The following is a 27,488-nucleotide window of genomic DNA, read 5'->3' as shown; positions in this document are numbered from 1 at the left end:
CTCGGGGTGTCCCATTCCTAGCAATTGGGGGCTCTGCAGCTGAGCTGGGCAGGACCACAGCAGTGTTGGTGGAAGACAGAACCCGCTTCAGGACTTTTGTGGATCCCAAGTTCCAGCACTTCTACAGTGCCGGCTCTGGGTCTAAGTCCACGTCAGCACGTGTGACCTCTGCACGTGGAAGGCGTGCTCAGCCGCAGCTGTGGGAACTAGAAGAGGCCTCTCCACTTTTCTCACAGCCCACTGGGGCTGAGTTTGACTCTGCTTGGTGGGTGGGCAGGGGTGACAGGGCCGCCAAGACTGGCTGGGGTCTCTGCCCAAGCGCAGCAGGGCACTTTCTGTGCACGGCGCTCCAACAGCTCAGCACAGGGCACAGAAGGCAACCCTGCTCCCATACCCTTTCTGGGAAGGAGGCCCCGCCTGCCTTCTCCCACCCCATGAGCGAGCGAGCGCAGAGAGCGAGCAATGGGCCAAGAGCACAGGGGCAGCTTTCTCTCTCCATTTGTTTGGTTTTCAGACGCAGGAAGCAGGTCCCCTGCACAACACACAGCTTCACTGTCCCCAGAGGCGGCCACCGTGCTGACAGGGACAAGGGCACAGAGGCTGCTGGGCAATGGCAGTCACACTGCGGTGCGCGTGGGTGTGCTGGGCTGCTTCAGCCGCAGGGTTCGGCACAGCCAGCCTGCGAAGTCCACCTCCTCCCCCTCCGAGCGCTTGATGAAGGCATGGTTCTGAAAGAGAGGAGGTGCCAGTCAGGGCCCGGACCCCAGCCCTGTTCAGGTGGGTGTCCCTGGCCTGTACAGTGGCTCATCTCCAAGGCTGGCTGAGGGTGTGCTGGGGCAGGATGGCCACGCCCTTCACGCGGTAGTTTGGGTGAGATAGGACATAGAAGCACACAGCCTGGTCACAGGGGGCAAGGCCACCCTACTGCTCCATCTTGGATATCTATCTCTCTCTCTCTCTCTCTCTCTCTCTCTCTCTCTCTCTCCAGAGTCAAACATGGTCCACGTTAACTACATGTCTATGTAGTCAAAGACGACCTTCAAATTCTGATCCTAGAGCCTAAACTCCCTGAGTGCCAGAAAGGTGTGTGCATGAGCTGAGTTCCCTAGGCTGGCATGGCAGGCATGCGCCACCACACCCAGCTATGAGGCCTGCGTCCATCTCTGGAGTGGGCAGGGGTGCACACACCCATAACCAGCACCGTTTTCTTTCTCAGGAGCCTAAGAAATAGACAGATGGAGCTTAACTCAGATTAGGCCTGTCCAGTGGGGGTGCTGAGGTCTGTCCTAAGTCCCACCCTGGGGGAGGGGCCTTCCAGGGCGTAGGCCTAGAGACACAGACAGACAATTCACGTACAGACAATGCCAGCCTCAGGGCCATCAGACCCCAGGCTTCAGGCACCTCCACTCACCATCAGCATCTTCAGATCCGCCCTCTCCGCTGGGTTCTTAATGAGGCTAGCACGGGGATAAGATACGAAAGTCACTCAGCAGACTACGCTTAGGCGTTCTAAGGGGTGGGTGTGGGTGGGTGGGGGTCTGCCCACCAGTAGCCCCTGATTTTCATTTTTCTTTTTCAAGACGGTTCTCGGTTCTCTAGGTAACAACCTAGCTGTCCTGGAACTAGCTCTGTAGACCAGGCTGTCCTCAAACTCCCAGAGATCCACCTGCCTCTGCCTCCGAGTGCTGGGATTAAAGGCGTGCGCCACCACTGCCCGGCTATAGCTAAGTTAGCTAAGTTTTTAATGAACTAGCGAAGGCAAAGGGCTGGCAACTCTACTGCCCAGCACACAAGCAGCTGGCCACTGTGCTTGGGAAATACCTCACCACAACTGACCATACTTCAATGGTTGGGGATCAAACGGCTTGGCTGACCCCCCAGATATCCACTGGGTGAGAGCTGTGTCTATGCCCCCAGGTGTGGGGACATGTGTCCCTGACAGCACAGTGGACTGCGGCTGCCTCACCACCCCTGGGCCCACCTCACCATTTGTTCACAAACTCCTGGAAGTCCGAGCTGAACACACCGCTGGGCAGTTTGGGAGGCGGCTGTGGAGGAAGGGAAGGGTCACTGGGGTCTGCAGGGATGCTGGCCACTCCCTCACTGTGCTGGGTTCCTGTAGTTCAGCTTCTCAACACTATCAAGTAGGCGGGCAGGGACACCCTGTGCAAAGGCTGAGTCCTTCCTGTGAAGGGTGGCTCCAGGACTTCCTGGGAGAAGTGCTGGCTGAACTGGAGTCAAAGCCAGGAACAGTGGCCATCCTGTCACAAGCCACATCCCCACCCAGGCTCAGACACAGCAGGCAAGCAGGGTCCAAAGCTCATGTCTGCCAGTGTTCCTAGACCTTGTCCTTTCTAGAGACCTGCTTGGAGTTTTTGTTCCATTATCCGCTGTTTATGCTTCTGAGTTAGGGTCTCGTATTGTAGCCAAGATTTACCTGGAAGTCACTATGTGACTAAACTCAATGTCCCTGCCTTAGTCTGGTTAGAAGCTAGCCTGCCTTAGGAGCTCTCTGAGCCCAAATATGAGGGAGGGCAGCAACTTCCCAGAGGAGGAGGAGGGAACACGGAGGAGCTAATCCAGCCCCTCACCCTCACTGGGGGATTCTAGGCAGGAGCTCTTCCATGGCCTCCACCCTCTTTCTATGGAGATGGCCACAGCAGTGCCAACAGCAGGGCGACAGTTCCCTCCCATCCACAGCTGACTCCCCGAGCAAAGTGCCCGAAGCCCAGGAGCACACACCTCATTCACGATGTAGTCCAGCAATTCAAAGATGGCCATGGCAGGTCGGCTGTCCATCCCATGACCTACTTGGCAGGACAAAGAACAGATAACTGGGGGTGGGAGACAAAACTTAAAGGGTGGCCCTGTCTGGCCTCACCCCTGCACTTGTACAGGCTGGGGATGCTTCCAGTCCCTCAGTCGCAGCCCCGGCTTCTGCAGGCCTGGCAGGTGGGGGAGGGTCTGGTGACCAAGCAAGGACACTGATGTGACCTTACAGAGCAGCTGCTGAGGACCTGGAACAGGAGGCTGGCGGGTGGTGACCCTTGCCCAAGGCCCTGGTGGCCAGCAGCTGAACTGCGTTGTTTGCCCATCCTGTCATAGGGTGCTGCTTTGGGACTTAGGCAGGGAAGGTGCTGGCCAGGGAGCTGGCCTGTTGTCACCACCCCAGCTCACCAGGGGACTGGGACCCCTGGTACCATCAAGAAGGGGTTAGCTGAGGAGCATGGCCTGCAATCCAGGGTAAGGGTAAACAGCCAGCGAGCACAGGGTGGGGAGGGGCTCATTAAGGGCACAAGAATCACACACCGCCCACCAAGCAGGTCCAGCCATATGTGGGGACCTCCCAAACATTGTGCTTAGTAAGACCATGGCACCGAAAAGGTCCAAAGGTGACTGGGGCCGGGAGACAGCACACATAAGAGTATGACCTCCTTTAGGAGTGGTCGCATGTTCTAGAACCAGCTAGAGGGAGCAGGGGCAGCAGGGCCTTCAGGAAGACAGGCTCAGTGCCTGTCCTGTTTCAGCAGTCACAAAGACACGCACACCCGAGAAGTTGCTATTCCAGCACCCAGTGCTCTGCAGAGGCTCCATCCCCACACTAGGACTCTGTCCCTGACCCTCAGTGGCCAAGGTGGCCACTCAAAGGGCTGGACTGAATCCCCAGGACTCCTGGCAACTGGTCTGCCCTTCCTGTGCCAGTGGAGGCCCCAGCACCGGGATGGCACTGGGTTGAGGGGCAGGCTGCAGGCAATGGCTGGCTCCTTTTGCACCCCAGCCCCCATTTACACAGTTTCACGAGGAAATGCTGGGAAACCTAGCAGCTGGCCAAGGCCTGACTCAGAGTGGAGTTCCGGGCCTTTCAGCTGGCAACAACAGGTGTGGCTGCCCTGGGCAGCTGACGAGGCGCTTGCTGCCTGCAGCTCTGTCCCCAGGAAGCCGAGGAGTCTGAGGACTGCGACTACAGCCTGCCCTGGCCAAGGGACAGGAGAGCAGCAGCTGGTCCCCTACCCGTCCCTCCCCAGCTAGCTGCCCTGTCCCATACCGCTGATGGGGCGTCCGGGCGGCCTGGGCCGCGGTGAGACACTATGGGGCTCTCCATCTGCGCCATCGACCACAGGCCGACCAAAGCTGGCCTCTAATTCCTTGGCATCAGGTGGGGGAATGGGGTACCTTCCGATGGCCAGCTCCACCAGCGACAGTCCCATGCTCCAGATGTCTGACTGCACAGAGTAATGCGTGCCCTGCAGCCGCTCTGGCTGTCGGAGGAGACAGGGACAGAGCTGGGGTTGGCAAAACCAGACAGGGGCCATGCACACAACCACATATGGACCCCGGTGAGGATGTGCAGGGGGGCCAGGACACTCACAGACATGTAGGAGCGCGTCCCCACAAATGAGTTGGCCATGGAGTCAATCAGCTGGCCGCTCACCCCGAAGTCGCACAACTTGATCTCGCCTCGAGAGTTCACCAGAATGTTGGAGGGCTTCACGTCTAGAGAGAGTACCGGGGTGAGGCTGTGCCCAGGCCCTGCCCACACAAGCCTGGACCTACTCACCTCTGTGCCCAGGCCCTGCCCACACAAGCCTGGACCCACTCACCTCTGTGCATGATCTGGTGCTTCTCGCGCAGGTATGCCAGGCCCCGGAGCACCTGCAGGGAAGACAGCATGGTGACCCACCAGTTGGGTCAGACCTGGGTAGCTTCTGTGCCAATGGCACCAGCTCTGGGCTGTGATAAACCTCCCAAGCCATGGCAGGTGGGTGACACATTAAGGCCCCAAGCCCCTCATAGCCATCCTTGGCAAGCACATGGTCACTGTCTGTATTTGAAAGTCCAGGGTGGAGGGTAGCCTCAAACTCACTGCAATCCTCCTGCCTTGGCCCTTCAACTGTTGAGATGACAGGTGTGTGGTACCAGGCCTGGAATTTTTTCTGTAACCCTAGCTGACCTGGAACTCGCTACATAGATCAGGCTGCCCCTGGCTTCTGAACGCTAGGTGGGTGCATGCCACCACACTCAGCTCGGTGTAGTCATGGAGGGGAGAGCAGAGGACCCCAAGTGGATTAGGACATGACCTGCTTAGTCTCTCAGGGAGAGGCTGCTGTCGGAGCAACAGCAGCTGGAGAACTCACCGCAATGCTGACCTTCCCCAAGATGTCCTCAGGGATCCGCTTGGCCTCCTTCAGAACCTGATCCAGCGAGCCACCATCCTGCATGCAGAGACAGCAGCTGAGGAACCTGCCTTGTCAAGAAACCCAACCACCAGCAGCCTGCACTCTCCGCAGGCGCTTAAGCAGGCATATGATATGGGAGGCTGCAGAACCCCGAACCTCTGTCAAGAGCCAGCTCCTCACACCAGGACAGCGAGGGAAAATGGTGGGCAGGATGGGACAGGCCTGGCTCACAGTCATCTGCCCTGGCTGGTTCTCAGACCCAGGACATGGCCCTGACTCTAGCTGGGCCGGGACACTGGGCAGTCACTGCCAGGTTGTCACACCTACGTGCATTTCCAAATTGACACAGGAAAACAGGACGTCAGAAAATGAAGTTAAAACGGGCCCCTTCCTGTGCTCCCGAGCCCCGTGTATATTCCCCTGCCTCCCCAGTGCTCAGTGGGACACACAAGGCAGACGCAGAAGACCTGGCCATCTCTGAAGCTGCTGAACGACAGGTAGACTATCACCAGGTGGACCTGTGCGACTGGGTCTTGGGTCACTGGAGCCCTATGCTCTGTCGCTATGAACTGGGAGATTGGAGGTGACGCTGGCTGGACACCGGAAAGAACAGGCCGCTGCCGACTGAGGGGGCCAAGGCTTCTGTTAGCCCACCCTGGGCCCTGCAGGGTGTTGTTGAGGCCTGTCCCTGACTCGACACCTGAGCTCCCCTAGCGTGACAGTTACACACATCCCCAGGCATGGCTCAAAGTCCCTGGGAGTGAGTTTAGATGATCACAGCCTGATCATAGTGTCCCAGAGCAAGACAGGGAACTGCAGATGCCGCCTGCTGGTCCCTGCACGTGCCCAGTGCTCTAGAGACTGCCACCATCAGAGTGTTGCAGAATATCTACTAACGAAGCAAGCATGTGTTACATGTGTCTATGTTGTATTTGTTTAATTATGGAAAGACATGCTGCTGTTTCACCTTGCCTGCCTAAGGCACCTGACTGGTCTAATAAAAAGCTGAATGGCCAATAGTGAGGAAGAAGTATAGGAGGGAGTTTCAGGCAGAGAGACTGAATAAGAGGAGGAATTTAGGTTTGGGGGGAGGGGGGACCACCAGGGGCCACTCAGCCAGCCACAGAATAGTACATACAGAAAGGAAGAAAGGTAAAAAGCCCCACTGCAAATCGTAGATAAAAGAAACAGGTTAAATTGAGTTAAAAGAATTAGTGGGACAAGCCTAAGCTAAGGCTGAGCATTCATAACTGGTAAGTCTCTGTGTCTTTATTTAGGAGCTGACGGACTGCCCAAGGAAAATGCCAACTACATCAGAGAGAATCACATTTTCCTTCGAGGGACTCAAACACAGATAAGTCAGGCTGAGGGCTGAGTCCTGGAACCTTAGCTTTCCCTGACATGGTGTTCCTTCAGGGCCTTCCATCCCTCTGCAGCTGCCACGCACACCGCAAGGACAGTTTCAACTCTCCAGCGGGCTTCAAGCAGGTGTGCGGCAATAATGACACGCACAGCTTCTTGTCTACAGTAACAGCTGGGTCTGCAGTGTGGTGGTGGTGGGGGGCAGGACCTCTGAGAGGTGGCCCTCGTAGGAAGTGGTCTTGGATTGGGCACAGCAGGACCCAGCTTCTCCCTTCCCTTCTCCTTGGTATCTAGGTGTGGGGCGAGCAGCTCTGCCCACAGGAGCCTTCTCTCAAACTGGGGCTGGACAAGCTCTCTGTGTACACAAGCTGCGGGTGGAGACCAGAGGTCCTGTCAGCCCAGGGCCAGGCCTCAGTACATAGACACAGCTAGGGCCGGGTGTTGTGCCCTTCCCAAGGTCTTGTGAATATGAGCCACCATAACATGGGAGTTACAGAGCTGCATCAGAGGCCACAGCTGCATGCTCCTGTGAGTGACAGGTTCTCAGGGTACATGCGTGCACACCCCTAATACCAAGTGAGGACAGCCTACCTCAGGGGCCACAGCAGCCACCAATCCTTGCAAGGGAATCTCAGAGGTCTGGTACCTGGCTCAGCAGGGACTGGGCAGGATTCTCACTGCCCCCAACCCTCCATCCCGCCCAAGCCTGAAGACCCAGACTGTAACAGTCTAGAGAGCTGAGGGCCACTTACCTAAGTGTGTTCTCACCAGCCCAGAGAGTACAAACACCTACTGGAGCAGGAACCCACTTCCCACGGGCTTAGTGTGGGGACCACACCCTACAGACTGCCCAGGATCTCAAGAGCATGAATGACACAGCACACACACTGCCTGGCAGGTGGGGACAGAGCCTCACCATGTGCTCCATGCAGATGCTGATCTCGCCGTCGCTGTAGAAGGCCCCGTAGAAGCCCACGATGTAGGGCGAGTTGCACTCGTGCAGCACCTGCAGCTCCCGGATGATCTGGTTGCGGACAGCTGGCTTGATCTCCAGGTGGATCAGCTGCAAGGAGGAAGGGCAGCTGCTCAGAGGAGGGAGGGGTGTTCTGGCCACCAAGCCCCCACAGACCCAATCCCGGGCATGTGCCTGTGAGAGGGAGGACATCGCCTACACGGGCTCTCAGTGAGTGGGTAAGACTAGGTCCCCAGATGGATGACGGGCACACAGCACGCTTGTCCACACACTGGGACATTATTCACCATGAGTAGGAGGCAGCTGACACTCAATGAAATGTCTAAAATAGGTGTCTTTCAGTAAAATTGGCTTAAAATGAAGATTCAAAAAAGGGAAAGTAGGGCTGGAGAGGTGGCTCAGTGGTTAAGAGCACTGGCTGCTCTTCCAGAGGACCTGAGTTCAATTCCCAGCAACCACATGGTGGCTCACAACCATCAGTAATGAGACCTGGTGCCCTCTTCTGGCCCGCAGGCATATAAATAAATAAATAATTCTTTAAAAAGAGGGGGGGAAGTAGAGCTAGGCGGTCATGATGCACATACCTTTAATCCCAGCACTTGGGAGGCAGAGGCAGGAGGATCATTATGAGTTTGAGGCCAGCCTGGCTACAGCGTGAGTTCCAGGAACAGACAGAATTGTTACACAGAGAAACCCGGTCTCAGGAAAACCAAAAACCAACAAATCAAACAAACAAACAAAACAAAAAAAACAAAAGGGGGGAAGTCACTGTTGTATTCTTGTGGGGGAAAATGTACCATGCTCACGTGAATCACATGTGAGCCAAGCTACCCCATGCACCAGGCAATAGCAGCACCCTATCTTCCTGCTCAGAGGCCAGGTCCACTCGCCCTCCCACCCTCCCAGGAGTCCAGAGCGCTGTGAGAGCAGCCAGAGTGCACAGGCCTGGACCCTGGCGCTCAGGGCAAGCAGCCATGGCCAGGCACATCAGCCACAAGGAGATACCCAAGTCTCTAAATCTGCCAGGGGAGGCCAGGTGTCACCACCAGAAGCTGATGTGGCTTATCAGGAAACACACGTGGAGCCTGTAAGGTCCACAGGGCACCCCAGGGCCCATGGGGCAGCATCAGGAAAAACGAGGCACTCCCCTGCTCCACAGAAGGCCAAGGGCACGTGGATGGCCCAGAGACAAAGGAAGTCTCTGCATGGGCAAGGCAGGGGTCAGAGGTTGGGGAGAGATGGGCTGAGGTAGAAATGCCCGCTGTGGACCAGCACAGAAACCGCAATCAGGGTGGTGGGGCAAACTGGGGAGGTCTTTTCGCAGGGGACAAAGAGACATCTAGGGATGAGCTGGGCGGTGGTGGCGCTTGCCTTTAATCCCAGCACTTGGGAGGCAGAGGCAGGTGGATCTCTGTGAGTTCGAGACCAGCCTGGTCTACAAGAGCTAATTCCAGGACAGGCTCCAAAACCACAGAGAAACCCTGTCTCAAAAAACCAAAAAAAAAAAAAAAAAAAAAAAAAAAAAGGAGGGGGGCACTGGAGCTTGAGGGAGCCAGCTGAGCTTAGGACAGGTGAGGGTGACTCTGGTGGCCATAGCCATTGCGGAGATGCCTAGGAAGTACCCCCATGACCTTGTGGTCCCTGTAGGTCCTGCAAAGATCTGTTAACTAAGGCTGACCCCAACAAGGGTGCCCAGCACCACCCCGCCAGTCATCCCAGCAGGCCAAAGGAATGCTTCGTGATGCTCCCTCCTCCCCAGGGTCACGCAGTGAGAGCATCCCAGCACACACCCACACACCGAAAAGACTCTGATTCAGGGGCCCCTGTATCTGGGGACTTGGGCAGAGCCTGCTGTCCCACAGCCTATTTCAACAGAAGCCAACAAGACAGTCACTCTGGGGTTCAAAACAGAGACGGCTCAGTGGTTAAGAGTACTTCCTGCTCTTGCATGGGTCCTGAGGTGCTTCTGGCACCCATGCAGCCACTCACAGCCACATGGAACTCTACCTGCAGAGGACTGCAGAGGAGCCAGTGCCCTCTTCTCGCCTCTGGGCACCCACAGACACACTTTTCCATGTTTATTATCTTTTGAAAAGTTAAAACCATGCCGTCCCTTCAATTCCAGCACTCGGGAGGCAGAGGCAGGTGGATCTCTGAGTTTGGGGCCAGCCTGGTCTACAGAGCAAGTTTTTTTTTTTTTTTGGTTTTTTGAGACAGGGTTTCTCTGTGGCTTTGGAGCCTGTCCTGGCACTAGCTCTTGTAGACCAGGCTGGTCTCGAACTCACAGAGATCCGCAGAGCAAGTTTTAAAATAACCAACCACAGCTACATAGCAAGATACTGTCTCAAAAGGACAAAACAAAACAAGAAAGATCTTTCCTCGAAGCCACGTCACTACAGAAGCAGGCACAACACGTGGAAAGTGTTCTACACACAAAGGACGAGCAGCCCTCATGAGAACCACAAACATTTCAGAACCCCAAATGCTCAAGCAGGCCTAGAAGAGTAGCCCAGGCTGGCTCTGCCTCCCACGCTTCACCGACTTGGCTCACCCCACAACCATGGTAAGCCCAAGCTGTCTGCCTCAGTCCCAGGAACTCCAGTGGTGGGCCTGCATCTCCTGGTGCTCACATGACCAGGACCTGTGGGGGTCCAGGTCCGCTCTGAGAACCTTGGGAGAGCTAGAAGTGAATGCAGAGCAGAGACCCAGGGTGCAGCAGACCTTCCGAGTCGGGTACGGCCGCAGATGAGGGAGGCTCTCAGTTGTCAGGTGCCTGTGTGACATCAGAGGTGCACTGACAGGAACAAGGGCGGCACAGTCAGTTCCCACAGGAACACCAGCCTGAAGAGAAGCAGGTGCAGGTGTTACCACCGTCTCGTCCACTCATGTCCAGCTCCCAATGGCAGCCGCTGCCAAGTAGGTGAGCCAGGACTGGGGCTACTTCCCGGCACGGAGGGGTTGCTCAGCAATGACAGTGATGACTAGGAGGTAAGGATGCCATCTTGTTGTGCAGCTTGAACACAGTCCTGGGCACTCAGATCACTGCTGCCCCAGAAGCTTCCCAGGGGACCTGGATCTGTGTGGAAACACCTGAACTGCCTCTGGTACGAGCCTGACTGTCTCTGTGTGTCCCCTGCTGGCAGTGGGGACAGCCCTTAAGTAGGGCCATCCTCCTCCACTAGGGAGATGAGATGAAAGGGTTCCTGTGATTAGAAGCAGAGTCAGCAAGATGGGCGGAGCCTACAGTGCAATAGATTCAGGAGGCTCCCACCTTTGACAAATGTCTTGACAGCCGGTGCAGAGCTTGGACCACGGAATATGGATGTTTCCAAGAGCATGGAACCCTAATGCAGTCTCATTGTGCCATAGGCCTAACATCAGCTTCCGGTAATCACACACCAGCTCTGCACATCTGCCCTTGTCAGGGAGCAGCTGGCACTGAGATGTGGCCTCTGCGTTACACAAGCTTTGGGCAGAAAAGTCACTTGTCATGAAGAAGCTGCTTCCAACCCAGGTGTGTTACAGCGCCACTTGAGTTCCACTGACCCTGCCTGGCCCAAGCCACAAGGGGACTGGGACTGTAGGTCAAGGATGTCACTGGAGGTGGGACTAGTCACAGAAAGCCAAAGTGGAGAGTGCAGACATATTGGGTCTTCTGTATGGTCCATCACAGCAGATAATCACAAGTGGCAGAGAAGGGTATGTTGGCCAAGGGGCAGTGTGGACAACTCTCAAAGTGGCTCCAGACAGAGGTGACCTGCATCCAGATGTCAGGGACCTTTTGGGTCCCCACAAGGACTTGGGCCACCTCTTCAGGGTCCCCTGCTGCCCTCTGAGTGCCACAGCGGTTCTCTGTGTGAAGCAGGAGGAGGTTCCAGGGTGCAGCAGTGCATACTGGTCAAGAGACCCCGGGCAGGGAAGATGCGGTTTCCCCAGCAACTCACCACTGGCTGTATCCTTATCTCACCTTTCCACACCTCACGGGCCTCCTGGCAGGCAGGCCAGTTCCTCTTCAGCTGGCTGGAATCCTGCAGCCGAAGCCCTGGGGCCCAGCAGGCTCTTGAACCAGCCTCCTCGTGCTGGAATGGCACTCTGTGAGGCAGAGGCTGTGTGCTTTCAAAACAAAGAAAAGCAGGCGACCAAAAGGTGACAGGGTGGGCCTCATCCAATCAACAGGAGGTGGGAAGCAGGGACACCACTCCAAAGTGTCCTTCAGGGTTCCTCTGAGGCTGTAACATAGAGGCCGACCCTGCGTCACAGGCACTTGCTCATTCTCTGCAGTCAGAGTCTGTCTGGTGTCTGGAGGCCTGGGTTAACCCCCCTGCTCCAGAGGCCCCAGCGCTCCTGCTGTGCGCATGTGCAGGCCCCAGCGCTGCTCCTCTGCAGACCAGAGTGCTGGACTGGCTCAGTCTCATGCAGGGTCTTATGCAGCCAGGTTGGCCCAGCACGCCACACGCAGATGAGGAGGACATTGTACTCTTGCTTGTTGCTGTTTCATGTGCACTGGTGCCTGACTGCATGTGTGGTACTGTGCAGGTGTCAGATCCCTGCAACCACGGCCACGAGCCACCATATGGGTGCTGGGAACTGAACCCAGGTCCAGTTGCCCCACTGGGCCAAGGCTACCACACTGACACACGAACTCCACATGAGGCCGTTTTCTAGCCAGCGGTCAGTAGTTCACAGTCCAGTCCTGGCGATGGTTTGTCTTGGGTGAGGAAGAGCCTGGGTGGCGTGGGAAGTCCTGCTACAACACCTGGGGTCTGGAGCATGCTAGGCCAGCACTCCCCAATACTCCACACCCTCAGCTCTAGAGTGTGGAAGGGGCGAGCAATCTGTGAGTTCCAGGTTAACATAGCAAGTTCTAAGACAGCCAGGGATACACAGTGAGACCCTGCCCTACCATCACAAGACTGACGAGAAGCTGAAGAATGCATGAGCACCCACCCTGAGCTCCTCACCTTTCTGGCCATGATGAGGCCTGATGGCCTGTGCTGGGCCTTAGTGACCACGCCGCCATTGCCAGCACCCAGCTCTGAGATCCTCTCAAAGTCGTCGTCCTTGAGTTCGCCAACCTTGGCCTTCTGGGTCAGGAAGGCCTCCAGCCGCTTCCTCTGCTGCTCATCCAGGTCCAGCTCTTCCAGCTTCTTCTGCAGGTCCACCAGGTTCGCCCTGCAGAGCCCCAGGAGTAGAGGGTAAGCCAAATACCCAAAACCCATGCTTGCACTCCGTGTGGGAAAGGGACACAGGTTATCAAACATGGAGGCTGAATCCCCAGATATGGAGGCGTCGTGATAAGCTGCTCCAGAGAACCCACGACACTTCCAGACCACATCAGGTCTTTGCTGAGGGAATCTCAAGTAGCTTTGCAGCCAAGGACCAGGCTAAGAGGCAGGAGACTAAGGTGACAGCAGTCATGCCTGTGATTTAATTTTGTGTGTGATTATGCTATCAAAACCTGAGGCCTCCCACACTAGGCATGACCTCTGCGAGCCCCTCTGGGGGATTCTAGGCAGGGACTCTTTTAGGATGGGTCTACAAGTTACCCAGACTGCCTCTGAACTTGCCTGAAGTTGGCTTGAACTAGCGATCTGCCTGCCTCAGCCTCACGGGCTCCGCTTTTACAGTTGAGAGAACTTCGTTCCCACCACTTGTCTCCACCCATGGGGAAGTGGTACCCTCAAACAAGCCAACACCCCACCCTGTTCTCCCACACACAGTGAGCGCCCTAGTATGGTGCACCCAGCCCTGGGAATCCTCAGCACCACCAGGATGTCACTGCGGGCTCGGGTCTCAAGGCTCTTCCCCCACCTCATGTCCTTACTATGACTTCAGGACTGGAAAGCTCCACACCCTTTCCCAGAACTCCAGCACCCCAGGCCATCCAAGACCCTCTACCCTACTTCTCAGGTAACGCCACGGTCCCCACTCTGCGTACTGTGGGGAGGCCTTCCGTCACGCCAATATTCCCACAGAGGGAGGGCCTCACCTCAGCTCTCCTTACAGAGGATCCCCTGGTCTGGTACCCTGTCCTAGGACACACCCCTCTCACCCCAGGAAGCCCAGCCTTCCCCTTCTCCCCCCAGGAAACCCTTATACCCAACCTTCTTTGATGATCCTCTTTCTGGACCCCTCATCCCACCCCACCACAGTGAGTCACTTACCCCTGCCTACCTCTCAGGGCACCGCCCACTTCCCACTAGGTCACCATGGCCCCTGCAAGCCAGGACCTCCTGCCTCCTGGGACTTCAGCCAGACACTGCAGGCTCCACTCTCTTCATGTGACTGAGCTAGCCAGCCCTTTCCTCTGTCACACTCTAACCACACCCAACTCGCACCTGGAAAGCCTCGCTCTCCCGGACCCTCCAGGTGTCACATCCCTTCCCCCTTCTTGGGTCTCCAACTGCCCCGCCTCCTCTTATGCTCCTCTCCATCCCCCCCTTTCGTGGCCCCAACACACTCACACATGCCTTTCTCTCGTGCTCACCCGCCCCCTCAGTTTCCCAACAGAGGTGTACACGAAGAGCCACCCTGTCAGACACTGCCCCTTGTCCCCATCTCCAGACCCCTTGGTTACTTTGGACCCTTTCTTCTTAAGTCTGGGTGCTTACGGCCACGCCCACCCATCGCAGGTCCCGCCCCTCTAAGCTCACAGGCCACAGGGCTCTCACCTTAGGCCCCGCCCCTCACCTCTCCGGCCCCGCCCCCACGGGGCTTTGTTCTGGTCCTCAGAGGCCACGCCCCTCTCCCCTCCGTCCACTGCACTTTCCCCTCAGACCACAGCCCCAGCCTCTGGCCCCGCCCCCTTCCATCTGAGGCCACGCCCACTCACTCGGAGGCGCCCTCGCTGGTGGGGGAAGGGCCCTCCGCGATGGCGGGGTTGATGGTGAGCGCCGGTAGGACCGGCTTCCTCCGGGCCAGCATCAGGGCTCCGCGGCCGGCGGCGGCGCCTCAGCCGGGGCCCATAGGGGGCGGCGCGACGCGAGCCAGGGGCTGCGGCCTAGGCAGGCGGGCGGCGGAGGGCGGCCGAGCTCGAGGAGCCGAGGTGAGCGGACCGCCGCCGAGGCCGAGCGAAGCTGACGCTGCACCGCAGCCGGGAGGCCGAGGAGTAGGGGGCGTCCACGAGATTGCCGGCCGGGTTCTCGCGAGATCGTCCCCCGCGAGGCTCCGCCCTCAATTAAGGTGCATGCGCGCTGTTGCGCCCCTGCTCTTGCAGGAGAAAGGGCGGGCGCTGGGCTACGTCTGAGCACGTGTGATCGGCCGGCTCCCACGCGCGGCAGCGCACGCGTCGCAGGGGCGGGGCAGGATTAGGAGCGCTGACGGACGGGCTGCACCAGAACTGGGCTCCAGGGTGTGGGTGTAGGGAGTGCCCAGCAGTAACATTCCAGACCTCGTGTGAGCAATATCAATCAAGTCAGGCTTGTCTGGTTTTAGTGTTTTTCCTAGGCTAGGCTTGGCTTCCCGGTCACTGTGTAGTTGAAGCTGGCTTTTCAACCTCTGATCCTCCTGCCTCATCCTCCCGAGTGTCCGGATGGTAGGCCTGAGCCATCTTGCTTGGCTCTGTGGTGTGTGGGCGTCGTGGGCGTCGTGTCCGATGGGCAAGAGTGCTGCCCACTAAACCGTACTTCCTGTTTGTTTTTTATTTCAAGATAGGGTCTCAGTACCTCACACTGTCCTGGAAGTTACTGTGTTGTCCGGGCTTCGCTCCCACCCCCACCAATCTTCTGGCCTCAGCATCTAGTATGTTTCCACTGTTGTGCAACCATCCACGGAGGGAGGAGGAGAGAGGGAGAGTCCGTCGTGTGACAGTGCTCACGTGGAGGGGGGAAAGAGAGAGGAGGCTGGCGGAAGCCCTTTCTGAGGGGACTTTGCTGATGACTGTCAGGACCCACAGCAGGTCAGTCCAACACAATGCCTGAAGGCTAACACCCCAGACCTTCCCCATCGCCTCACCAGAAGCTCCTGTTGGGCTAAAACATGAACTCCACTTTCCTTCCCAGTCCCTGGCAGCCAACCATTCCAATTTTCGTCTGAATCGGACGACGGCCTGTGATTAGGGTCACTTTCTGTCTGATTCATTTCACAGAGACCAGAGGATAGAATAATACACCATCGCAGTGGACGTCCTGCTGGGGGCTTGTTCATTTGTCTCAGGTCATGCTCTGGTGCTTGGGAGTGAACAAATGCCTCATTGAGCCCCTGCTCTTGCCTCTTCTGAGCAGCCACATGGAAATCAGGGTTGCAGGTTTGCTTCTGTTTGTTGGTTTAGGTATTGTTATGACTTGGCACAAAGACATGTGTCACACAGCCTTCTCTGAAGCTCCACCATGCCATGCAGACACACTACCTCCCAGCCGCATCCCCAGCTCCATGCACTTTCATGTTTTTGAGAATCAATTCAAGACTTTTTTGTTTTTCTTGGGTTTTCAAGACAGGGTTTGTCTATGTAGCCCAGGCTGTCCTGGAACTTCCTCGGTAGGCCAGGGTGGCCTTGAATTTACAGAGATCCGCCAGTCTCTGCCTCCCGAGACCTGGGATTAAAGGTGTCTGCGGCCACTGCCCGGCCACCATGCCATTGTTAAACCAAAGGCTCCAGGCGTGGTGACACACAGGCCTGGGAAGATCTCAGTGAGCTCCATGCTGGACGGGAAGGGCTATGCAGTCAGGCTGCATCTAAATAGATAAAGAAGTAAACCCAACAGAGCTCAGTCACAGACTATAGAGAAGTCACCTGTCCCCCAACCCTCAGGAGGCTGAGGAAGAAGGGGCTAGCCTGGGGTACATACTGAGACTGTCTCAGAAATCAATCAAGGGTTGGGGTCCAGCCCAGCAACGGAACCTAGACGAGCGCTCAGCCCATGAGACCCCACCCCACCCCAACACACTCAGTTATTGTTTTATAAGTTTGTAAAGTCGTTCACAGGCCCAGGTGCTGCTTAGGAAAGTACTGTGCTCAGAGTGACGTCGCCACAGGTGCCCCGCGGGAAGTCCTCCTCCAGCAGCTCCACCTGGAGCAGGTCTGGGACCTGGTTCCTGTTTCCCTCTGTCTTGGGGAGCAAACTCGGGTCCTCTACCTGCTGAGCCCTCCTGCTGACCCGCAGGCTCATCTCCAGCTGCCTCCTCCCTGGTAGGCGAACACAGGTGCACTTCCAGGCTGGGATCGCAGGCTGCGCGACAGGAACGCAACGCGTGTCTTCCCGCAGCTCCAGCTGAACTTCAGCTCCATGGACTCTGTTATTGACTGTGATGGACTGTAATAAATGCAGCCTCTGGAAGGTGTAATTTTAGGAACTTTTATGGCAGCACACACCCATGGAGCCATTCCGCCCCAAGCTGGATGTGTCTTGTCTCTTGGCTGTTCCACTTCTGCCCATGATGGGCAGTGGTGCAATGGTCAGGGATTATCACTGCACTTGCACTAAGGAAGGACCCTGAAGGGCAGAAGCAGGAACTTAACAAGTTCAAAGGCCTCTAGGTTACAAAGAGCATATAAAGACAGACACTGTCACAGCAAAGAGCGGTCAGGTGTGGTGGCCCATGCCTTAAGTCCCAGCACTTAGGAGGTAGGGGCTGACAGAGCTCCAAGAATTCAAGGCCAGCCTGCTCTACCGTAGTCAGTTGCAGACCAGCTGGGGCTACGTTGTGCCCTATGCCAAAACAACAAAAGTATACCTGGCGGCCGGGGCGTGGTCAGGGAAGTCCCACCTAGAATCCCCAGTGAGGGGGATAGGGGCGTGGTCAGTGTGGAGCCCCGCCCAGAATCCTCCCAGAGAGGAGGCTGGGGGCGTGGTCAGGATGGAGCCCCACCTAGAAACCCCCAGTGAGGGGCTGGGGCGTGGTCAGGGTGGAAACCCTCCCACCCACCCCCACCCCCACCCCCAGCTTAGAATCCCCTTTGGGGCTGGGGGCGTGCTCAGGGGTGGAGCTCTAGAAAACCCTGGGCTTAATGTCTGGTACTAAATAATAATAACAAAAACTGAACTGCTGTTATGCCTTTGAAGATCACTGGTCCTTGCTGTGGACCTCTGGCCAGGCTCCTGTTAACCGAGTTTTGTGGCTCTGACTAGTCTAAGGGAGAACGGGATGTCAGAGGTGTGTCTGCCTCTCTCCAGCTCAGTGGACATGGTGGATGTGGGAATGGTGTGTGCACTGGACACTCCTGTCTCCAGTGGCTGTGTGCTGACCCTCCCCCGTTTTCTAGCCCTTCAGCCCTTCGCAGGTTTATGACTGAGGGCGCAGGGCGTCTCACACCTCGCTGTTGCCTGCCTTACCTCTGATCTTTCCCAGCCCGTATCTGACTTATCACTAGCCCCAATAACATCCTCCGGGCACCTTGTTCCAGACACTCCGAGGAATAACTGTGTAATGGCTTTCCTGATAGTGCTAACTCAAGGTGACCCTTGTCTTGCTGAGCTGAAGTGGAACATGGAATGACTCACCTGTGTGGTGGCTGAGGTTGCTGGAAAACCGTCTTCTCCAGTCTGGACACTCAAGGACCCTGCTGGGCAGTGATTAACGCCCCAGCTAAATCCATTCCTGAACATAAACAGAAGATACAAGGTTTCACGGTTTGCTTGTGTTGTTTTACTTTGAGGCAGGATGTCTCTGTGCAGCCTGTCTTTCCTGAAACTCACAGAGCTGCCTGCTCCTGCCTCCAGAGTGATGGGATTAAAGGTGTGCACCATCACCGCCACTTTCTTACTTGTAGACATATGGGTGAGCATGCGTACACCAGAGAGTGTGGGGGGGGGGTTGGAGGGCCCTGTGAGGATCTCCCACACTGGTCTTCCGGCCCCATTCGTATTGAATGAAAATGACTCGACACAGTTCACCATTTGGGAGAAGATGCTCAGAAGGCAGCAAGGCTGAGGAGAAGGTGTGTGCACCTGTCCAGCTGCAGGCCAGCCTAGGCAATATTCAGAAACCTAGCTCCAAATGGGACAGATATAGGACATGGGGCCCAGTGGGCAGAGCTCACCCAGCACACAAGAACCTAGGTTCTAACCCAGCACTCCATGAGCCAGGTACAGTAGTGACAAGTGCCCCTCAGCACCCTGGAGGTAGACATGGGAGGATCAGAATTTTAAGGTCCTCCTCGTTATCTAATGAGCGGATAGCCTGAGCTACAGGAGACACTGGTATAAACAAACAGCAAGGAGTCGAACCCAGTGGCTCACAATTCTGAAAGAGGATCTCTGTGAGTTCCAGGTTAGCCAGGACAATGTAGAAAGACATTTCTCTTTTAGACATAAAGAAAAAAAAAAACATGCGGGGCGGTGGTAGCGCGTGCCTTTAATCCCAGCACTTGGGAGGCAGAGGTAGGTGGATCTCTGTGAGTTTGAAGCCATCCTGGTCTACAAGAGCTAGTTCCAGGACAGGCTCCAAAGCTACAGAGAAACCCTGTCTCAAAAAAAATTAAAAAAAGAAAGAAAGGAAAAAAAGCAGCCTACAATTCACAATCCCAGAGAACCTAGACAACAACAAGGACCCTAAGAGAAACATACATGGATCTAATGTACATGGGAAGTAGAAAAAGACAAGATCTCCTGAGTAAATTGGAAGCATGGGGACCATGGGAGAGGGTAGGAGGGGAGTGGAGAAGAAAGGAGGGGAGTGGAGAAAAACGTATAGCTCAATAAAAACATTTTTAAAAAGAAAAGTATCATTTCTCAAAAATAAGTAAATAAACAAGAAACGAAAAAAGAAAGGAAATACACATTTAGTGAAGCTTGATGGGCCTCAGGGAGACAGCGCTCAGTGGCAGGACGAAGCGCAGGATGCAGGCTCCACTCCAAGGAGGTCCCTAAGGTCTTCAGAACTACGACACAGGGATGTCCAGTTCTGGAGCCTGGGATGCAGTTGCAGAAGAGGAACACAGCTTCCGTATGGCAAGGTGGAGAATCCTGGAACGGTGTGGTGATAATAGCTGTACAGACATGGGGATTGTGCCTTGGTACACCAGGCTGGCCTCAAACTCACAGAGATCCCCCTGCCTCTGCCTCCCAAGTGCTGGGATTAAAGGTGTGCACCACCACAGCCCAACTTATTTTGTTTTTCTCGTTTTTTTAAAATATTTATTTATTATGTATACAATATTTAATCTGTGTGTGTTTGCAGACCAGAAGAGGACAGCAGACCTCGTTACAGATGGTTGTGAGCCACCATGTGGTTGCCGGGAATTGAACTCATGACCTTTGGAAGAGCAGGCAATGCTCTTAACCACTGAGCCATCTCTCCAGCCCTTATTTTGTTTTTCAAGACAGAGTTTCTCTGTGTACTCCTGACTGTCCTGGAACTCGCTCTGTAGACCAGGCTGGCTTTGGACTCACAGAGATCCGCCTGCCTCTGCCTCCCGAGTGCTGGGATTAAAGGTGTGCGCCACCATTGCCCAGCTGGATTGTGACATTCATTGTCTATTTTTAAGTAGTTCTGATGGTCCTGGGGCAGGACTCGGTGGCAGAGGGCTTGACTAGCATACGCAAGGCCCTCGCTTGCTTCTCGGTGCTGAAAGAAATAAGTTAATCAGATGCAAAGGGCTACTGGAGGGTGAGAGTGGAACTGTGGGCACACGCACTGCACACGCATCTGTGTAAGGACTGAATTCCACACCCAGGAACCACCTCACGACACGAAAGAGACCGTGGTTGTCAATAAATGTTGAATGCCCTAAAATAATTGCTTGAAAAAAATAGAACCTGCCAGGCAGTGGTGGCGCATGCCTTAATTAATCCCAGCACTCAGGAGGCAGAGGTAGGCGGATCTCTGTGAGTTCAAGACCAGCCTGGTCTACAAGAGCTAGTTCCAGGACAGGCTCCAAAGCCACAGAGAAACCCTGTCTTGAAAAACCAAAAAAAAAAAAAAAAGGAAAGAAAACAAATAGAACCTAGGGTTGGCTCTGAGGACAAAGACACTGACCCTCAACTCAAGGGCCTGAGTACAGTCCCTGGCACACACAGGGAGAAATGAGCCCTGGGAGTTATTGTCCAGCCTCCATAGGAACAGTGTGGCACACACGTGTGAACACATACACACGCACAGCAGCGCACACACATACTGCACACACACGCACACACACATACCACACACCACACACACACATATGCAAACTCCCGCCTTTACAGCTCGGGCATCAATCCAGCATAGGGGAGGCTAAGGCTCGTGATCTGGATCCAGCGTGGGTCACACGGGCAAGCCATCTCCACAAAATGGCAGCAAACAGTGTAGTGGTTGGCACTGATCATCAATTTCATGGAATCTAGAGTTAACACGGAGACAAGCCTCTGGGCCTGTATGCAAGAGATTGTCTTCGGTAAGTAAGTAGGCGGGGGGCAGTGTCTCCTGTAGCTCAGGCCACCATGACAGACTGTTTCCTGTCACCATCATGGACTGTGTGTCCTGTGCCCAGTCCCACAGCCGACTGTGTCCTGTGCCCAGTCCCACGGCGGACTGTGTCCTGTGCCCAGTCCCACGGCGGACTGTGTCCTGTGCCCAGTCCCCACGGTGGACTGTGTCCTGTGTCCAGTCCCACGGGGGACTGTGTACTATGTCCTTTGTCCGGTCACCACGATGAACTGGATCCTTGCACTAAGTCAGAATTAACACTTCTATTAAAAAAAACGTTTTTTTTGCTAGGCGGTGGTGGCACAGGTCTCTAATCACAGCATTTGAGAAACAGAGGCAGGTGGATCTCTGTGAGTTCGAGGCCAGCCTGATCTACACGGTGAGTTCCAGCACAGCCAGGGCTATGCTATATAAAGATACCCTGTCTCGATAGTAATAATAAATAATAACAGAAATAATAAATTTTTTTATTTTTTGGTTTTTTCGAGACAGGGTTTCTCTGTGGCTTTGGAGCCTGTCCTGGAACTAGCTCTGTAGACCAGGCTGGTCTCGAACTCACAGAGATCCGCCTGCCTCTGCCTCCTGAGTGCTGGGATTAAAGGCGTGCGCCACCATCGCCTGGCTAGAAATAATAATTTTTTTTTTTTTTGGTTTTTCGAGACAGGGTTTCTCTGTGGCTTTGTAGCCTGTCCTGGAACTAGCTCTTGTAGACCAGGCTGGTCTCGAACTCACAGAGATCCGCCTGCCTCTGCCTCCCGAGTGCTGGGATTAAAGGCGTGCACCTAGAAATAATAATTTTTAAAATTAAAACTTGAACGCCATCCGCTCACTTTCAGGTGTTGATGGGAGGGGAGGGTAAGCGCCGAGAAACACAGATGGTTTTTCAGAGGAGGGGGTCGTCAAGGATGGGGCTAGCTGTCACGCACTGCAACTGTTTGTTAGAAGCATGTCCTGGAACCTCAAGCAGGGATGACTAACCATGATGGAATAACCTGCCTGGTGAGGGGACTTCAAGGCAGGAGAACATTCTGGCGGTGGCATGGTTGCTGCCCTCTGTACCATGTTTAGATTTTCAGTGAGGAAGAGCCGAAAAGGGCACAGTTTGGGGAGGAATTCTATGTGAGGCACATTCAAAGCTTCAGATGCTGCGGAGGACAGGACTGAAATGAAACCTGACATTATGCCGCAGGACAGCGGGAAGGCGTCCCGAGGGTCGGACCCCCTCGGCAAAGGCTCCAGTTTGTGAAAACCCAGAAGCTGAATGACTCATTCCTTTCAAACTGTCCCTGTCCCTTCCCCGCCAAAACACAAGCTCCTCAGGAGCCCAGGACCAGCACACAGACGGGCTGAGGCTGTGGCCCCAGGTGACCAGATGCCTTCCTGACATGCCTTTGCCCTCCGCAGCCTCTCCCACTTGGTACCAGTTCTGCGACATTTCTTTTTTTTTTTTTTCTTAGTTTTTATTCATAATCATAAACTTAACTCTGCAATCCAGCTAGACTTGAAGGGGAATGAGGAAAATATGGAACCCAAAGAACTTCAGTGAGAGCAGAGATTACAGGGTACTGCGAGCAGATGGGGCTGGGGTGCTCTCCTGAGCTACAGAAGGAATGGTCTGGTGGGTAAGAAGCCCGCAAGTCAAAAGAATTAGAGTTGTCCACAGTCGGAAATGGTGATCTTCTTGCTGGTCTTGCCATTCCTGGACCCAAAACGCTCCATGGCTTCCACAATGTTCATGCCTTCTTTCACCTTCCCAAAGACCACATGTTTGCCATCCAGCCACTCAGTCTTGGTGGTGCAGATAAAAAACTGGGAACCGTTTGTGTTTGGTCCAGCATTTGCCATGGACAAGATGCCAGGACCTGTATGCTTCAGGATGAAGTTCTCATCCTCAAATTTTTCTCCGTAGATGGATCTGCCGCCAGTGCCATTATGGCGTGTGAAGTCACCACCCTGGCACATGAATCCTGGAATAATCCTGTGAAAGGAAGAACCCTTATATCCAAATCCTTTCTCTCCAGTGCTCAGAGCACGAAAGTTTTCTGCTGTCTTTGGAACTTTGTCTGCAAACAGCTCGAAGGAGACGCGGCCCAAGGGCTCGCCATCGGCCGCGATGTCGAAGAACACGGTGGGGTTGACCATGGCTGCAGCAAGCGGTGAAAGGGGACAGCAGCGTCTGCAAAGCCCTGCGACATTTCTTGAAAGGATCATGGTGTCCTGCTGCACGGTTATCAAGAGCTACTGAGGCCAAGGAAGGTGTGGCAGGCTGAAGTCCACAAATGGAGTCCGGAGAGTCCACTCTGTGAAGGAGGGTGTGGGTGAGGCCTAGGTTACAGTGGGGACCCAGGCTGCCATGGTTGGGTTTCCACAACTGTGATAGAACACGGACCAAAAACAACTTGGGAGAAGGGGTTTATTTCGTCTAAGGGAGTCAGGACAGAAACTCAAGTGGGGCAGGAACCTGGAGGCAGGAGTGAACACAAAGGCAATGGAGGATGCTGCTCACTGGCTTGCTTGTCATGGCTTGTTCAGAACCCAGGACCGCCAGCCCAGGAGTGGTCCTGCCCAAAATGAGCGGGACCCTCGTGTCAATCATCAATCAAGACCCACAGACTTTCCCATAGATCTGTGGCAAATCATCCCGAGAGGCTCCCTCCTTCCCAGCTGACTCTAGCTTGTGTCAAGTTGACAAAATGCCCCGCGCTACGGTGACGCCAGACTGTGCGTCTGCTGGGGTAAGCAGCAGACAAGCGGCAAGGAGAAACCACGTGGGCTGCATGGGAAGAGAGGGGCAGGGCTCCCCAGGACCCGAGGAGCCCAGATGATTCTATCGTGAGTCACAGAGGCAGGACGCGGAGCTGCAGGATTTGGGGTTTGCCCTGCTGGTCTTGCTTTGGTTGGCTAATTCTTTGCTGTGTTCTGATTTGTCATCAAATCAGGAGGATGTTCACTCTGTGCACTGTTTTTACCTCACAGGGAGTTGCAGTTAGGAAATTGCATTCAACTTCAGGAGACGCTTTGTACTTTTGAGTTGTGTTGAGACACTTACAGACCATGAAAACTCTCTCTTTTCCAGAAAGGGTTACTCCGTGTAGCCCTGGTTGTCCCGGAACTCACTCTGTAGACCAGACTGGCCTCAAACTTAGAGATCCTCCTGCCTCTGCCTCCCGAGTGCTGGCTGGCGATGGGGATTTTGAAGCGGGACTGAATGCATTTTGTATGATGAGATGGCCACAGGCTGCTGGTGGTGTTTAATCCCCGCACTAGGGACGCAGAGGCAGGAGGATCTCTTTGAGTCTGAGGTCAGCCTGGTCTATAAAGTGAGACCCTGTCTGAAAGGAAAAGCAAAAACCCATTTTGTTTGAGTTGATAAGGGGTGGAGCCAGGCAATGTGAGGGCCCCATCCTGTGGGCTGGGGTGGGCTGGGGTCCTGAACTGGATAAAGATGAGAGAGGGAGGGGTCTGATGTGAACGTGTTCCTGCCCTGAGAAACTACATGCTCGCAAATGGACACATGCGTTATAGGATGTCAGCCCTGAGGGTTGCTGCTCGCTCACTGGCCCTCGCTCAGGCTTCAGACCTGCCTCCCTCTGAGACAGAGGACACACGAGGACAGTGACAGGGTCTCACTTAGTGCATCGCGAGAGCTGTGTGTCGACCAGGGTGGTCGGGGCTTGCAGAAATTCCCTTGCTAGCCGGGTGGTGGTGGCGCACGCCTTTAATCCCAGCACTCGGGAGGCAGAGGCAGGCGGATCTCTGGGAGTTCGAGGCCAGCCTGTTCTACAAGAGCTAGTTCCGGGACAGGCACCAAAGCTACAGAGAAACCCTGTCTCGAAAAACCAAAAAAAAAAAAAAAAAAAAAAAAAAAGAAAGAAAGAAAGAAAGAAATTCCCTTGCTTCTGACTCCCCAGGAAAGACTTGGCCACCACACCTGGCAATGGAGTCTTATACAGACCAGGCTAGCCTGCAACTCCCTACATGGCCAAGCCTGACCTTGAACTCAGGATCCTCTTGAGTGCTGGAATGACAGGCATGTGCCACCAAGCCTGTTTCATGTGGGCACACTCACATAGGCTTCATTGCCCAGCACACACAGACACAGGTACAGTTCCGGTCCCTAGGACCAGTCCTTAGGTGAAACCCATGTCCCACTCAGTTTACTCAGTGGAGAAGGGGCATGTCTCTGTACCGTCTGGAAGAGCCAGTCAGCAAACATTTGCGTCATGTTCACCTTGGGACAGCAGGGGTTGTTCCTAAGGCATTCGGCTCCCCACCAATCAATCATGTCACACGATGCAAAGGCCCAGCTCTGTCTTGGGTCAGTGCACCCTGAGATTGGCCAGCTCAGAAGGAACAATGGGGGCAGGGAACAGAACATGCAAAGACTGCCTGCTTGCGACTAGCCCTGAAGGTTGTGCCGTGCGTCTGTCCAGTTGTCCTGAACCACAGACAGGAAGCACTTGTCTGTTTCCTGGCTCATGCTTGTGTCCGTCTGAACCAACAGGTACCGGGAGAGGAGGAGGGGAGCCAGGCTGGATGTGGTGAACTGTGGGTGATGGCTGCTCTGCTGTGAGTTACTTCTTCAATACGAGGCCTGGGGAGAGGGCTTTGTGGGTGAGCACTTGCCACACAAGCCTGAAGACCTGAGTTCAAACCCTGGCAGGCCCATAAAGTCCATGTGGAGTGTGCACAATCCCAGCAGTCCTAGTGGAGACAGGGGGCCGGCTGGTGAGCAGAACGGCTTCAAACACTGTGGTATGTGGGCAGTACACACTCACACACACTCACACACGTGTGTACACACGCACACTCACACACTCACGCTCACACACACGCTCACACGCTCACGCTCACGCTCACACACACTCACACGCTCACGCTCACATGCGCACATACACACACTCACATACTCGCACTCACACGCTCACGCTCACATGCGCACATACACACACGCTCACACGCTCACACTCACATGCGCACATACACACACACACACGATTCTCTGAAAAATGACTTAACTAGTTGGGCATCATCTTATTTTTTTTAAATATTTATTTACTTATTATGTATACAATATTCAGTTTGTGTGTATGCCTGCAGGCCAGAAGAGGGCACCAGACCTCATTACAGATGGTTGTGAGCCACCATGTGGTTGCTGGGAATTGAACTCAGGATCTTTGGAAGAGCAGGCAGTGCTCTTAACCGCTGAGCCATCTCTCCAGCCCGTTGGGCATCATCTTTCCAATTACATTTTATTTTATTTTATTTGGTGACATGATCCTGCTCTTTCTGTAACCCAGACTGACCTCAAATTCACAGAAATCACTGTCTTCCGAGTACTGAGACTAAAGGTATGCACTAACACCACCAGTTAAAATATTTACCTTTTGTTTGTTTGTTTGTTTGTTTGAGACAGGGTTTCTCTGTAGCTTTGGAGCCTGTCCTGGAACTAGCTCTTATAGACCAGGCTGGCCTCAAACTCACAGAGATCCTCCTGCCTCTGCCTCCCGAGAGCTGGGATTAAAGGTGTGCGCTACCACTGCCTGGTGCCTTCATTGTTTTGTGTGTGTGTGTGTGTGTTTGCGCGTGGGAACAGAACTCTGATCCTTTGCAGACACAGTGTAAGCCACTGAGCTGTCCCATCGCTCCAAATTGTAAAGATGTCTAGATAATAACTCAGACCACCCAACTGGTTACAGAATATTAACAAGGAGGGGTAAGTCTGTCCACGTCCAGGGTTGACATGATTTTTGGAACTTTTGAAGTGGCAAGTGTGAAGACCTGGGTGGCCAGGGCAAGTGTGAGGACCTGGGTGGCCAGGGCGAGTGTGAGGACCTAAGTGGCCAGGGCGAGTGGGGTTCCCATTTTGCCTCTAAGCTTCCCCACCGTTAGGTGTGATTCAGGCCTTAATCCTGTTACTTGGGAGGCAAATGCAGGTGGATGTCTATAAGTTTAAGTTTCAGGAGAGCCAGCGATACATAGGGAAACCTAGTGTCAAAAACAAACAAAAGAGGGGGCTGAAGGGATGGCTCAGTAGTTGAGAGCTCTTCCAGAGGACCCAGGTTCAGTTCCTAGCACCCTCATGGTGGCTCACAACCAACTGCAGCTCCAGAGGAATCAGTGCCCTCTGTGGAGACCAGGTGCACATATGGTGCACAGACACACATGCAGGGAAAACACTCACACAGATAAAATAAAATAAATAAAGTTTAAAACATAAAAGAGGGGCTAGAGAGATGGCTCAGAGCTTAAGAGCACTGGCTGCTCTTCCACGGGTCCTGAGTTCAATTCCCAGCAACCACGTTGTGGCTCACAACCATCTGTAATTGATCGGGTTCTCTCTTCTGGCCTGCAGACAGAATACTGTATATGTAATAAATAGATAAATTTAAAAAAAATAAAAGAAAGAAGGGGAGGCAGTGGCGCACACCTTTAATCCCAGCACTCGGGAGGCAGAGGCAAGTGGATCTCTGTGAGTTCGAGGCCAGCCTGGTCTACAAAGCAAGTTCCAGGACAGGCTCCAAAGCTATAGAGAAACCCTATCTTGAAAAAAACAAAAGCAAAACAAAAAAGAGGAAAAAAAGTCAGCCTCATCTACACAGTGAATTCAGAACAGATAACACAACCTGAGTCTT

The 27,488-nt window shown here is 54.5% G+C and overlaps 2 protein-coding genes across 2 annotated transcripts; both read right to left on the bottom strand.

Moving 5' to 3' along the window:
* Window positions 1-482: 482 nt before the first annotated feature.
* Window positions 483-14,625, bottom strand: Map2k2 (mitogen-activated protein kinase kinase 2). Its single transcript, XM_041669093.1, has 11 exons — window positions 14,345-14,625; window positions 12,474-12,684; window positions 7,456-7,602; window positions 5,136-5,213; window positions 4,602-4,653; window positions 4,370-4,494; window positions 4,046-4,259; window positions 2,743-2,807; window positions 1,987-2,048; window positions 1,412-1,457; window positions 483-728 (listed from the first exon to the last, which is right to left on the bottom strand). Exons 1-11 carry the CDS (start codon window positions 14,434-14,436, stop codon window positions 618-620), a joined length of 1,203 nt encoding a protein of 400 aa, XP_041525027.1. The 5' UTR covers window positions 14,437-14,625; the 3' UTR covers window positions 483-617.
* Window positions 14,626-22,455: 7,830 nt separating this feature from the next.
* Window positions 22,456-23,029, bottom strand: LOC121459486 (peptidyl-prolyl cis-trans isomerase A). Its single transcript, XM_041669315.1, has one exon. The coding sequence runs from the start codon at window positions 22,993-22,995 to the stop codon at window positions 22,501-22,503; it is 495 nt and encodes a 164-aa protein (XP_041525249.1). The 5' UTR covers window positions 22,996-23,029; the 3' UTR covers window positions 22,456-22,500.
* Between the last annotated feature and the right edge of the window lie 4,459 nt (window positions 23,030-27,488).

This window comes from Microtus oregoni, unplaced genomic scaffold (assembly GCF_018167655.1).
Source record: "Microtus oregoni isolate MIOR12 unplaced genomic scaffold, Mior012 000019F_ref0000042, whole genome shotgun sequence".
NCBI classification, from domain to species: Eukaryota; Metazoa; Chordata; class Mammalia; order Rodentia; family Cricetidae; genus Microtus; species Microtus oregoni.
This window is presented reverse-complemented; position numbering and strand designations above follow the sequence as displayed.

Bases quoted from the DNA above. Each gene is read 5' to 3' on its own strand.
- LOC121459486 (XM_041669315.1), bottom strand. From the start codon at position 22,995: ATGGTCAACCCCACCGTGTTCTTCGACATCGCGGCCGATGGCGAGCCC.
- Map2k2 (XM_041669093.1), bottom strand. From the start codon at position 14,436: ATGCTGGCCCGGAGGAAGCCGGTCCTACCGGCGCTCACCATCAACCCC. The intron at 12,685-14,344 runs GTGAGTGGGCGT...GGGGCTCTGCAG, and splicing joins ACCAGCGAGGGCGCCTCCGA to GGCGAACCTGGTGGACCTGC. The intron at 1,458-1,986 runs GTGAGGTGGGCC...TCCCCGTGCTAG, and splicing joins CAGGAGTTTGTGAACAAATG to CCTCATTAAGAACCCAGCGG.